We start from the raw sequence: 14,530 nt of genomic DNA, 5'->3' as shown, positions 1-14,530 counted from the left end.
CAATCAGAGGGCTGAGACACAGAGGTGGCAGACCCCTCAACACCGGGGAAGCCCTACGATATGTCAAGGACAACGTCTTTACTCCCTCCTCTGGAAGTAGACGCCAACAAGGTGTTCCGCAAATGTTGATCCTGCTAAATGGTGGAAGGTCCTTTGACAACGTAGATACCCCAGCCTCTGCTCTCAAACAGCTGGGCATCTCTGTGATTGGCATTGGAACAAGGAACTCTGACAGTGGAGAACTGCAGAGGATATCATATGACCCTAGTTATTCTCTGTCGGTGTCTGAATTCACTGACCTCCCCAATGTCCAAGAACAGCTGTCCTCTGTAATGGCTAAAGTCCTAGAGAGAGCCACAACCATGACACCGACAGTAACTGGTAAGAAACTGACCAATTCTAACTGTCCAAGATTGTAGGAAAAGGCAAATTGATTTCTATTTCAGGCTAGATTTTCTCATTAAGTTCATGGCAGCCACTGTCACTTTGATAAAATAGTAATGACTGGTTTACCGGTGTGAATTTTAAATGGTGCGGTTTGCTTTTATCAGTTCATTATCCCGCCACACACGTTAGCAACATGCGCCCTAAAATGTGTGTCATTTTAATGTTCCCTAGTTGAGCGCCAGCCCTCCGGAAGGGATGTTGTGTTCTTGCTGGATGGATCTGATGGCACTAGAACTGGATTCCCAGCAATGCGTGACTTTGTCCAAAGAGTGGTAGAGACGCTCAGTGTGGATGACAACAAAGATCGTGTGTCAGTGGTTCAGTACAGCAGAGATCCAGCCGTCCAATTCTATCTGAACACATACACGACAAAGGGCGAGATCCTTGACACTGTCAAAGGTTTGAGGCACAAAGGCGGAAGACCCCTCAACACTGGAGCAGCTCTTCAGCACTTGAGGGATAATGTCTTCACCCCCTCTGCTGGAAGCAGGCGCCTGAAAGGAGTTCCACAGCTCCTAATAGTGCTAAGTGGTGGAAGGTCTTTTGACAGTGTTGATACACCGGCCTCTGCTCTGAAAGAGCTGGGCATCTTGATCTTTGCAATCGGAACCAGGAGCTCTGATAGCAGAGAATTGCAGAAGATATCCCATGATCTCAGTTATGCTCTCTCTGTTTCTGAATTCACTGACCTTCCCAGTGTCCAAGAGCAACTAAAGTACTCCATGAAGGCAGCCATTATTCAGGTCACCCCAGAACCGCCAACCATATTTGGTATGTTAGAGTGCTTTGTTTCATGTACATTTAGGGAAAGCTAATGAACTGTGATAATTGTTTAGCCGTATGTGTGCCGCTAAAGGGAGGTGGTCCCATGCTTTCAAAGTGTTGAAATCTGAGCAGCCAATGCTAGCTACTTTTAGAGAAGTCTCCACCATAGATGATTAGTCCACACGTGCGCTTTTTGCCTAGTTTTTTTTACGCTTTGTCTTTATCTGTTTTCCCAGTTGATCCTGAAATCACCAGAAAGGATGTAGTATTCCTTCTGGATGGTTCTGATGCCACATGGAATGGCTTCCCTGCCATGCGTGATTTTGTTCAGAGAGTGGTGGAAAAACTCAATGTGGGAGTCAACAACGACCGTGTCTCTGTGGTCCAGTACGGCAGAGATACAGAGGTCCATTTCTATCTGAACACATACACCACAAGTGAAGATATTGTTAAAACAGTCAGAGGGCTGAGACACAGAGGTGGCAGACCCCTCAACACCGGGGAAGCCCTACGATATGTCAAGGACAACGTCTTTACTCCCTCCTCTGGAAGTAGACGCCAACAAGGTGTTCCGCAAATGTTGATCCTGCTAAATGGTGGAAGGTCCTTTGACAACGTAGATACCCCAGCCTCTGCTCTCAAACAGCTGGGCATCTCTGTGATTGGCATTGGAACAAGGAACTCTGACAGTGGAGAACTGCAGAGGATATCATATGACCCTAGTTATTCTCTGTCGGTGTCTGAATTCACTGACCTCCCCAATGTCCAAGAACAGCTGTCCTCTGTAATGGCTAAAGTCCTAGAGAGAGCCACAACCATGACACCGACAGTAACTGGTAAGAAACTGACCAATTCTAACTGTCCAAGATTGTAGGAAAAGGCAAATTGATTTCTATTTCAGGCTAGATTTTCTCATTAAGTTCATGGCAGCCACTGTCACTTTGATAAAATAGTAATGACTGGTTTACCGGTGTGAATTTTAAATGGTGCGGTTTGCTTTTATCAGTTCATTATCCCGCCACACACGTTAGCAACATGCGCCCTAAAATGTATGTCATTTTAATGTTCCCTAGTTGAGCGCCAGCCCTTCGGAAGGGATGTTGTGTTCTTGCTGGATGGATCTGATGGCACTAGAACTGGATTCCCAGCAATGCGTGACTTTGTCCAAAGAGTGGTAGAGACGCTCAGTGTGGATGACAACAAAGATCATGTGTCAGTGGTTCAGTACAGCAGAGATCCAGCCGTCCAATTCTATCTGAACACATACACGACAAAGGGCGAGATCCTTGACACTGTCAAAGGTTTGAGGCACAAAGGCGGAAGACCCCTCAACACTGGAGCAGCTCTTCAGCACTTGAGGGATAATGTCTTCACCCCCTCTGCTGGAAGCAGGCGCCTGGAAGGAGTTCCACAGCTCCTAATAGTGCTAAGTGGTGGAAGGTCTTTTGACAGTGTTGATACACCAGCCTCTGCTGTGAAAGAGCTGGGCGTATTGATCTTTGCAATCGGAACCAGGAGCTCTGATAGCAGAGAACTGCAGAAGATATCCCATGACCCCAGTTATGCTCTCTCTGTGTCTGAATTCACTGACCTTCCCAGTGTCCAAGAGCAACTAAAGTCCTCCATGAAGGCAGCCATTATTCTGGTCACCCCAGAACCGCCAACCGTATTTGGTATGTTAGAGTGCTTTGTTTCATGTACATTTAGGGAAAGCTAATGAACTGTGATAATTGTTTAGCCGTATGTGTGCCGCTAAAGGGAGGTGGTCCTATGCTTTCAAAGTGTTGAAATCTGAGCAGCCAATGCTAGCTACTTTTAGAGAAGTCTCCACCATAGATGATTAGTCCACACGCGCGCTTTTTGCCTAGTTTTTTTTACGCTTTGTCTTTATCTGTTTTCCCAGTTGATCCTGAAATCACCAGAAAGGATGTAGTATTCCTTCTGGATGGTTCTGATGCCACATGGAATGGCTTCCCTGCCATGCGTGATTTTGTTCAGAGAGTGGTGGAAAAACTCAATGTGGGAGTCAACAACGACCGTGTCTCTGTGGTCCAGTATGGCAGAGATACAGAGGTCCATTTCTATCTGAACACATACACCACAAGTGAAGATATTGTTAAAACAGTCAGAGGGCTGAGACACAGAGGTGGCAGACCCCTCAACACCGGGGAAGCCCTACGATATGTCAAGGACAACGTCTTTACTCCCTCCTCTGGAAGTAGACGCCAACAAGGTGTTCCGCAAATGTTGATCCTGCTAAATGGTGGAAGGTCCTTTGACAACGTAGATACCCCAGCCTCTGCTCTCAAACAGCTGGGCATCTCTGTGATTGGCATTGGAACAAGGAACTCTGACAGTGGAGAACTGCAGAGGATATCATATGACCCTAGTTATTCTCTATCGGTGTCTGAATTCACCGACCTCCCCAATGTCCAAGAACAGCTGTCCTCTGTAATGGCTAAAGTCCTAGAGAGAGCCACAACCATGACACCGACAGTAACTGGTAAGAAACTGACCAATTCTAACTGTCCAAGATTGTAGGAAAAGGCAAATTGATTTCTATTTCAGGCTAGATTTTCTCATTAAGTTCATGGCAGCCACTGTCACTTTGATAAAATAGTAATGACTGGTTTACCGGTGTGAATTTTAAATGGTGCGGTTTGCTTTTATCAGTTCATTATCCCGCCACACACGTTAGCAACATGCGCCCTAAAATGTATGTCATTTTAATGTTCCCTAGTTGAGCGCCAGCCCTCCGGAAGGGATGTTGTGTTCTTGCTGGATGGATCTGATGGCACTAGAACTGGATTCCCAGCAATGCGTGACTTTGTCCAAAGAGTGGTAGAGACGCTCAGTGTGGATGACAACAAAGATCGTGTGTCAGTGGTTCAGTACAGCAGAGATCCAGCCGTCCAATTCTATCTGAACACATACACGACAAAGGGCGAGATCCTTGACACTGTCAAAGGTTTGAGGCACAAAGGCGGAAGACCCCTCAACACTGGAGCAGCTCTTCAGCACTTGAGGGATAATGTCTTCACCCCCTCTGCTGGAAGCAGGCGCCTGAAAGGAGTTCCACAGCTCCTAATAGTGCTAAGTGGTGGAAGGTCTTTTGACAGTGTTGATACACCAGCCTCTGCTGTGAAAGAGCTGGGCGTATTGATCTTTGCAATCGGAACCAGGAGCTCTGATAGCAGAGAACTGCAGAAGATATCCCATGACCCCAGTTATGCTCTCTCTGTGTCTGAATTCACTGACCTTCCCAGTGTCCAAGAGCAACTAAAGTCCTCCATGAAGGCAGCCATTATTCTGGTCACCCCAGAACCGCCAACCGTATTTGGTATGTTAGAGTGCTTTGTTTCATGTACATTTAGGGAAAGCTAATGAACTGTGATAATTGTTTAGCCGTATGTGTGCCGCTAAAGGGAGGTGGTCCTATGCTTTCAAAGTGTTGAAATCTGAGCAGCCAATGCTAGCTACTTTTAGAGAAGTCTCCACCATAGATGATTAGTCCACATGCGCGCTTTTTGCCTAGTTTTTTTTACGCTTTGTCTTTATCTGTTTTCCCAGTTGATCCTGAAATCACCAGAAAGGATGTAGTATTCCTTCTGGATGGTTCTGATGCCACATGGAATGGCTTCCCTGCCATGCGTGATTTTGTTCAGAGAGTGGTGGAAAAACTCAATGTGGGAGTCAACAACGACCGTGTCTCTGTGGTCCAGTACGGCAGAGATACAGAGGTCCATTTCTATCTGAACACATACACCACAAGTGAAGATATTGTTAAAACAGTCAGAGGGCTGAGACACAGAGGTGGCAGACCCCTCAACACCGGGGAAGCCCTACGATATGTCAAGGACAACGTCTTTACTCCCTCCTCTGGAAGTAGACGCCAACAAGGTGTTCCGCAAATGTTGATCCTGCTAAATGGTGGAAGGTCCTTTGACAACGTAGATACCCCAGCCTCTGCTCTCAAACAGCTGGGCATCTCTGTGATTGGCATTGGAACAAGGAACTCTGACAGTGGAGAACTGCAGAGGATATCATATGACCCTAGTTATTCTCTATCGGTGTCTGAATTCACCGACCTCCCCAATGTCCAAGAACAGCTGTCCTCTGTAATGGCTAAAGTCCTAGAGAGAGCCACAACCATGACACCGACAGTAACTGGTAAGAAACTGACCAATTCTAACTGTCCAAGATTGTAGGAAAAGGCAAATTGATTTCTATTTCAGGCTAGATTTTCTCATTAAGTTCATGGCAGCCACTGTCACTTTGATAAAATAGTAATGACTGGTTTACCGGTGTGAATTTTAAATGGTGCGGTTTGCTCCTATCAGTTCATTATCCCGCCACACACATTAGCAACATGCACCCTAAAATGTGTGTAATTTTAATGTTCCCTAGTTGAGCGCCAGCCCTCCGGAAGGGATGTTGTGTTCTTGCTGGATGGATCTGATGGCACTAGAACTGGATTCCCAGCAATGCGTGACTTTGTCCAAAGAGTGGTAGAGACACTCAGTGTGGATGACAACAAAGATCGTGTCTCAGTGGTTCAATACAGCAGAGATCCAGCTGTCCAATTCTATCTGAACACATACACGACAAAGGGCGAGATCCTTGACACTGTCAGAGGTTTGAGGCACAAAGGCGGAAGACCCCTCAACACTGGAGCAGCTCTTCAGCACTTGAGGGATAATGTCTTCACCCCCTCTGCTGGAAGCAGGCGCCTGAAAGGAGTTCCACAGCTCCTAATAGTGCTAAGTGGTGGAAGGTCTTTTGACAGTGTTGATACACCAGCCTCTGCTGTGAAAGAGCTGGGCGTCTTGACCTTTGCAATCGGAACCAGGAGCTCTGATAGCAGAGAACTGCAGAAGATATCCCATGACCCCAGTTATGCTCTCTCTGTGTCTGAATTCACTGACCTTCCCAGTGTCCAAGAGCAACTAAAGTCCTCCATGAAGGCAGCCATTATTCTGGTCACCCCAGAACCGCCAACCGTATTTGGTATGTTAGAGTGCTTTGTTTCATGTACATTTAGGGAAAGCTAATGAACTGTGATAATTGTTTAGCCGTATGTGTGCCGCTAAAGGGAGGTGGTCCTATGCTTTCAAAGTGTTGAAATCTAAGCAGCCAATGCTAGCTACTTTTGGAGAAGTCTCCACCATAGATGATTAGTCCACACGCACGCTTTTTGCCTAGTTTTTTTTACGCTTTGTCTTTATCTGTTTTCTCAGTTGATCCTGAAATGACCAGAAAGGATGTAGTATTCCTTCTGGATGGTTCTGATGCCACAAGGAATGGCTTCCCTGCCATGCGTGATTTTGTTCAGAGAGTGGTGGAAAAACTCAATGTGGGAGTCAACAACGACCGTGTCTCTGTGGTCCAGTACGGCAGAGATACAGAGGTCCATTTCTATCTGAACACATACACCACAAGCGAAGATATTGTTAAAACAGTCAGAGGGCTGAGACACAGAGGAGGCAGACCCCTCAACACCGGGGCAGCCCTACGATATGTCAAGGACAACGTCTTTACTCCCTCCTCTGGAAGTAGGCTGCAACAGCGCATTCCTCAGATCCTGATTCTGTTGAGCGGTGGGCGGTCAAGTGATGCTGTTAGCCAGGTTTCATCTGATTTGAAAAGTCTGGGAGTCCAGAGTATTGGCATTGTCATTAGTCAGGTAGACACCAGAGACATGCAAACAATTACATCCAATCCACAATTAATTTTCAAGGCAAGGGACTTTTCAGAGCTGCCAAGTGTGCTGTCGGACCTACTTACATCTATTTCTGAAGTCTCACGCGTTGGTTTGACAGGTAATATTTTCTCATTTTTAATTGTTTTTTCAAGTTTATATGGTAAATTTTTCACTTCGTACCTACACATTTAGAATATCACGGTTGTCCAGGAAAAACCTTGTAACTGAGATTTTGGTGATTTTGGTGTTTTAACCTAACTTGAAGAATTCCCTGCTCCTCTATTGTCTGAGAAAATCCTTTGACACTTGGGCTTTTGAAACTCAAATCCTTAGGATAAACTGGAAAATGCATGGTGCTCAAGCTGAAAACAAGGCCGTTTTTCATAGTTCCTGTAAAGTTGACATTTTGGAGATACAAGGTTTTCACCCCACAGTGACGATATGTTATATTTATCCATTTATCCATTCTATCTTTTTTATATGATTCCATTTTAAATCCATCAAAAATCAAAATCCACGTAGTGGCAGAAACATGCCAGTCATCTTACCTCTTTTTTGCTCCTTTTCTGATGTTTTTCACCATTAAGCTTTGCATTCACTGCTGCTGTTAACCATCACAACACTACAATATCACTTGCAAACCAGATTTTATGATAAATATGTCCAACGGTGTGGAAGAAGAACTTTGGAACCATTCTCTAATTAATTGAATTAAAAATGGTTATGAATAAAATATTTGAAAATATTTAATTATCAAGACAAAAAAAAGTAGGATATATAGTATCAGCTAACTCACTACAACTGTTTTGTGAATATTGTCATTCAGTATAACATGTTGGACGTCTTTATTTTCATAATATTCCAAATGTTGCTAAAAATTATACTCAAAAGACAGTGAGTGTGATAGTAGTCAAATATTTGTTTGATTTTGCAGTCCCCCCCATTTGTGCATTTTGAGTGAAAAAAAATGCAGGTTTTTTGCTAGGCTCATCAACTGTAAAATTTTGGCAACCTATTTTAATTTGTGGAGCAAAATTAACCTTTTAATTCCAATGTAATTTGAGACATTGTGTGAGAATTAATGGAGAATTGTTTAGCATAGTAAATATCTAGTATCTGGTCAAGAAAAGCAGAAATGTTGAGGTGTATTTATAGATAGAACACATAGAACACAGCACAAAATAAAGACATTCTTGAATCTGTTATGGGTACTGAGTACAACAAAGGCAGACATTTCAGCTTTGGAGTGACTCTTAATATAATGGACAACTTACTCAGCATTTTGTAGCTTAGTCAATAGTTGCTTTCTTCATCAGCTCTTTTGATCTCGTTTCAGTGAAGACTGATTTTCAACTCTTTGAATTATTTTATTGTGTTAATCGTGGGATCGTCCTTTGACTTTGTTGTCATTGTTCTCTCATGTAAGAACAATGGATGGCTCTCTCTTGGCAACCGCTGGTCATTTTTGTTTATATCTTTCATTGACTCCTCAATTTGCCATTAGAGGACACTGATCTTGGTATTCTTGCAGTGTTTCTGCTAGCATGAGATCATCATTTTCAGGAGGCCTTTCTACTTTCAAGCAGTATTTTTCACTAAAATACTGGATAATTTTTCCTCTACTTCTTTTAATACTTCTCATTAATTCCATACGGTGAATGATCTTTTCTTGTTTACTTGCAGCCTGACCTTCTGTTGCTATATTCAGTGATTATATCTTATTTCCATCTTTCCCCATTCATGTTTCTGCCAAATGTCTTGTTTCATCTACATGATGCACTCTCCTCTGCAGAATTGCGTATCGGAAGATGTGATGTTGTTTTCCTCATCGATGGCTCGGATGGTAGCCGAAGCGGATTTCCTGCTATGCGTGACTTCTTGCGAAGAGCCATTGAAAACCTTGATGTGGCTAAACATAGGGACAGAATAGCAGTAGTCCAGTACAGTGGAGACACAAAAGTGCACTTCTTCTTGAGGTCCCATTCAAGTAAAGACACAGTCATCAGCATCGTTCGAACATTGAGGCACAAGGGAGGAAGACCACGAAATACAGGAGCAGCTGTACAGTATATTTTGGACAATGTCTTCACAACCCTTGCTGGTAGTCGGCATGATGAAGGAGTTAAGCAGGTGTTGATAGTGCTCTCAGGAGGACTCTCTAGTGATAGTGTTAAACAACAGGCTACATCCCTTCATGGTCGAAATATTCGGAGCTTCATCATTGGTATCGATCCTTTCAGTCTTTCAACCGTTGCATTGAATACCACTTTTGTGTTCCCAATCAGAGACTTTGGAGAGCTCCCAGACATCTTATTAGATGTACTCTTTACTTTAAAGCACATTGCTGTGACAGGTAAGTTGCCACAGTCTAAATTGATAGGTTGTGAGTAAATATCCTACAAATAGAAAAAATAAAATAAATGTTCATTGTCATTTTTGCCACAACTTGATAGTTTAAAAGTCATTTTGAATTTACTTATATTTTTGATGAATGGATCTGATGTCAGAAATGAGTTCCCACTTTTAGGTGACTGTAAAAGACAGTCCAGCACAGCAGAGATCCATTGTCAAAAAATCTATATAAACTCTTACACAATAAAGTCAGTATTATGAATGTAATTATACATGGCATAAAAAAGAGGTTAATCCCTAAATACTCATGCGTTTCTCCAGTATGTCAAAGGCAATGATTTCACCCTCTCTTCAGGGTTACCTGGGTTAGCAGGTGCATGGAGTGTTTTCCACAAATGTTATTTTAACTTTAAGTGTTTAAAGGTCTAGCCATATTGTTAGACCATAAGCCATTATACTTAAAGGAAAACCAAACACAGAGACTACTTTTCAGGTTGGACTGACATCTACTGCATGCTACTGCAATTGCAATCTGCTGTTGGCTGATCTTGGTTGCTATTGGCTGATCCATGACAAAACAGGTAACCTACATCACATCAGCCAATAACAGATTGCAGTTGCAATAGCACGCGTCCACAATCAATAAAACATTCAGACTGGGCTTTTCCCCATGTTATTAACGCACCCTGACACAATCTCTCAATCAGATTTTTTTCTTGAGACAAGTATTTCAGGTATCCAATCATAGTTTGTTGAAAGGATATCGAACACTGCTGTGTAAATGCTCTTTTGATTTCATTTTACCCTTTGTCACGTATTTTAATTACTTGTGTACCAGAAGATAATTACATTTTTTCTCCTCCTTTTTCAGCTGAGTCGCATGGTCCCAGGAAGGATGTGGTCTTCCTTGTCGATGGTTCTGATGGTGTTGGACGGGAATTCCCTATTATCCAGGAGTTTATGCGCAGGATCGTGGACAATCTTAATGTTGGCGAGAATAAGATCCGGATTGGCGTGGTCCAGTATGGTGACTCTCCAAATGCTGATATGTATTTGAACACACATACATCCAAAGAGGGTGTTTTGAATGCCATCAAGGGAATAAGGCAGCGTGGAGGAACGCAACGTAACCTGGGTCAGGCCTTGGAGTTTGTCAGTCGGGACGTTCTGACAGGAGCACATGGTAGCAGGAAGCAGGAGGGTGTACCACAGTTTGTAATTGTCGTCTCCAGTGGAGGTTCTACAGATGACGTTAGTCGTGCAGCAACATCCCTCAAACAATCTAGGGTTTTGCCCTTCAGCATTGGGACCAGGGATGTTAACCCTACAGAGCTCCAGGTGGTCTCGTATGTTCCTAACTATGCCTACACTGTAGATGACCTCCCTGGCCTGTACACAGTCCAGGACAACATAATCACCACTCTTACTGAGTTGTCGGATGATGACATTGCCAGGATGAGTCCAGTTTTCCCACGCTATGATGGTAATTTTCCTCAGTTAAATTATCTCTGACCAATAATGTTTAATGAATTTGACATAACACAGTTCAAAAATACAAACATCTATTGTTTAAAAGGATTCCTTAGGTCAGACTCACCTACAGAAAGTTTATTTTACTAAGAGGATATCATGATGAAGTCATATGCACGGTTGTTAGTCACATAACTTCATTCAGTTGTAACTCTGTAGCTAACTAACATATCTCATTATTGTTTGCTGTCTTTTGCAGTTACCACAGTAACCACTGGAGGAGACAAGAGAGATGTTGTGTTTCTAATTGATGGCACAACAGCGATGCGTGGTGAATTCCCCTCCATCCGTGAAATGATAAGGAGAGTAGTGGATAAGCTGGATGTAGGGTTGGATAAAGTCAGAGTTTCAGTGGTGCAGTACAGTGATGATGCCAAGGCAGACTTTATGCTGAATGCATTCTCCACCAAAGATGAGGTGCGACAGGCTGTGACAAGGCTTCGGAGTAAAGGTGGGAACCGCCTGAACACAGGTCGTGCTCTCGAGTGGGTCTCCAGAGAAATCTACAAGAGGACAGCTGGAAGCCGTATTGAGGAAGGCGTGCCTCAGTTCCTCATTCTAGTTACAGGTGGCAAGTCTACAGATGATGTATCCGCTCCAGCGAACCAACTTAAGAGAAACCTGATAGCTCCTCTTGCCGTTGGCGCAAGGAATGCAGACCCCAATGAACTGAGACAGATTTCCCTGAAGCCTGAACTCACATATACAGTTGACAGTTTCCAACAGCTTCCAAGCGTGGAGCAGCAGCTTATTGCTTCAGTCAACACAATGACCACCGCTGATATCTCCGAGAGTTATGTTGCTCCTTCAGTGGACTCAGGTAAGAAATACTATATTGTCAAACATCAACATGTCTTCAACATTTGCTTTTTAGCATTGTTTTTCATTTTTCATATAATAGCAGTGAACTAAATTGAATTTCATTCATCAAGTGGGAATCATAAAATGAATCATCAAAGTTTCACTAAATAAATTGGTGAAACCTCTGTCTCTTTATTGTCCTTTCCTACTCTACAGGCAACCTAAACCTTGGGAAAAAGGACATAATTTTCCTCATCGATGGCTCAGACAACACAGGTTCCGCTGGCATTGCTCATATCCGTGACTTCATCCTCAACATTGTCGAACAGCTTGATGTGCAGCTTGACCAAGTGCGTGTGGCTGTTGTCCAGTATGCAGACAGAGTGAAGACAGAGTTCTCTCTTAACTCACATAACAACAAACTAGCTGTTCTCTCTGCCATCAAAAGGCTACGTCAGATGGGTGGCCGGTCTTCAGACCTGGCAGAGGCCATTGAGTATGTCATAAGGAATGAGCTAAAAGCCTCTGCGGGTGTACGTCTGGCCGAGGCCTCCCAGCATCTTGTGGTTCTCACAGGTGGACGTTCCCCCACTGATGTGTCTCTCTACGGGCCTCGGCTTAAAGACGCCCGGGTCAACTGCATTGGTATCGGAGCTGAATCTGCTGACACAAGACAGCTAAGCCAAATTGCCACCACACCAGCTGATGTCCTTCAAGTTCCAACATTCCCTAGCCTGCCAGCCATCCAGAAAAGCTTTATTGCCAGGTTGAGTGGAACCATCCCTGAGGAACCTACAGACATTGATGTTCCATGTAAGTAGTGCAAAAAGATGCTAGATACTAAGTTACCAAGTGATAATTAATTGTTTTTTTTTCTAAAGCAATCATATAATTATGCTCATATTAACGAGAGAGCACCATATTTCTATTGAGTCAGTTTTCTCTCCTATCTCTTCTCCTATTCTCCCCCTTCTTTATCCTTCCCTTGCAATATCTCAACTTTCATCTCACAGCACCAAGCCTACCGAAAGCTAAAGTGGCTGATATTGTGTTTTTGGTGGACGGCTCCATGAACTTGGGTAAGGGCGACTTCAAGGTGGTGATGGAGTTCATCTACAACCTAATCGATTTGTTCTACAACACAAGGGACAACATGCGGATTGGCCTGGCACACTATGCCACAGATGTGACTGATGTATTTTACCTCAACACACACAAGGACAAGGAGGCCATTCTCGATGCCATCATTCGAGCAGAGTACAAAGGCGGACGTAGAATCAACACTGGTGCAGCCATTCGCCACATTCAGGAGAATCACTTTTCCAAAGCTAGAGGCAGCAGGAAGGATGAGGGCGTCCCTCAGATCCTGATGATTGTCACTGGAGGCAAATCAGATGATGACAGTAAAACAGCAGCCCTTGGTCTGAAGGCCAGTGGCGTGAGAATCTATGCCGTGGGAGTGGGCGACATCGAGGACGAGTTAGAAAACCTGGGAAGCGAGTCCACCACCGTAGCTCGTGCAAGCACCTTCCAGGGACTTTCGGAGCTCAATGAGCAGATCCTGGAGACTTTGGATGATGAGGTGAAGGGTGTCAAGCTTTGCACTGGTGTGGCAGAAGCTCCTAAAAGTGAGAATCACAGAGATTTATTTTTACTTGCTAATAGACTTTATAGTTGAAATCTTTCACATTGATTTTTTAAATTTACAACATTACAACAACAGTATTCTAACTATTTAGAAAATGTCTGATACTGTTATTAATTAAGTGTGCTATGGGAATATAAGAATATGTATTAGTAATCAATATTATTGACTTCCAGATGTTGCCTATGGTTCACAAAATAAGGCATTATGTACATATAACCATGTTCTCTCTCACAGCCTGCAGCGTGGAGGTGTTGGTGGGCTTTGATGTTTCCTCCCAGAACATCTTCACTGCTCAGACCAACCTCCAGAGCAAGATGGGTGCCATTCTGCAGAGGATCTCCAAAATGGCAACCATCAGTTGCTCATCAGGGCAGATTCCCTCTGTGCAGGTGGGCATACTGGCCATGGACTCTGCTTCTGAGCCTGTCCACCTGGACTTCACAGACAACGCTGACCAGCTCTTTGGGGCCTTCAGGGCTCTACACAGCCGTGGCCCCTATCTCCTCAATGGCAAGACCATCACAGCTTACACTGATAGGTTCAAGAGCAGACAGGACAATGTTGTCAAGGTGGGTTAGCGAATCCTATCTCTATCAATGTAGAGATTCACAGAAAATGGGAGCAAATGTGAAACTGAATGGTGTTTTTTTCCCCCCTGAAGGTTGTCATTCATCTGACTGATGGTCTTGATGCCCCATATGCTGAAATGAAAAGGCGGGTTGAGGAGCTTCGGCTGTCAGGTGACAAAGATGGATGATATAAACTGCCCTCAACTGATATGTATCCTGAACAACAGATATATGAAATAATAGTAATATTATACTCTAGTAACAATAAAAAAGATAAAGATTTCTCATCCCATTCACTCTTGTACATATGTGCCAAACAGGTGTGAACAGTTTCATCCTGGTTGGCCTGGAGCGGGTGCCCAAATTTGAGGAAGCGGTGCTGCTGGAGTTTGGTCGAGGGTTCAGGTACACCAGGCCCCTACGCATCAACATCATGGACTTGGACTACGAACTGATGGAGGAACTGGTAAGTTGTAATGAGGGTTTTTTTTTTTTTTTTGAAATTATACAGTTATTTGTTTTCTCCCTTCAATCACTTAAACTTTTTTTTCTTTTTTTGTACAGGACAATATTGCAGAGAGGGAATGCTGTGCAGTACCATGCAAGTGTACTGGCACCAGGGGAGACCGAGGAGCAGTTGGAATTCCAGGCCCTAAGGTATCTATTTTACTATATATATACTTTTCTGGGCATTTCTAGAAAGACATACAAGACCAA

At 43.7% G+C, this 14,530-nt stretch overlaps 1 protein-coding gene across 3 annotated transcripts in view; it reads left to right on the top strand.

The window, feature by feature from the left end:
• col6a3 (collagen, type VI, alpha 3) overlaps positions 1 to 14,530 on the top strand; it is a 115,947-nt gene that overhangs the window by 85,134 nt on the left and 16,283 nt on the right. For all 3 annotated transcript variants that reach the window (XM_071918296.2, XM_071918295.2, XM_071918294.2), the window contains 8 exons: positions 10,137 to 10,748; positions 10,995 to 11,615; positions 11,813 to 12,409; positions 12,610 to 13,224; positions 13,479 to 13,813; positions 13,906 to 13,984; positions 14,134 to 14,279; positions 14,378 to 14,470. In XM_071918296.2, the coding sequence (XP_071774397.1) occupies positions 10,137 to 10,748; positions 10,995 to 11,615; positions 11,813 to 12,409; positions 12,610 to 13,224; positions 13,479 to 13,813; positions 13,906 to 13,984; positions 14,134 to 14,279; positions 14,378 to 14,470 (3,098 nt within the window). The remainder of the gene's footprint in view (positions 1 to 10,136; positions 10,749 to 10,994; positions 11,616 to 11,812; positions 12,410 to 12,609; positions 13,225 to 13,478; positions 13,814 to 13,905; positions 13,985 to 14,133; positions 14,280 to 14,377; positions 14,471 to 14,530) is intronic.

The sequence above is a fragment of the Centroberyx gerrardi genome, chromosome 10 (genome assembly GCF_048128805.1).
Source record: "Centroberyx gerrardi isolate f3 chromosome 10, fCenGer3.hap1.cur.20231027, whole genome shotgun sequence".
In the NCBI taxonomy this organism is placed as follows: Eukaryota; Metazoa; Chordata; class Actinopteri; order Beryciformes; family Berycidae; genus Centroberyx; species Centroberyx gerrardi.
The sequence above is the reverse complement of the archived record's forward strand: the minus strand, read 5'-3'. Positions and strand labels throughout refer to the sequence as shown.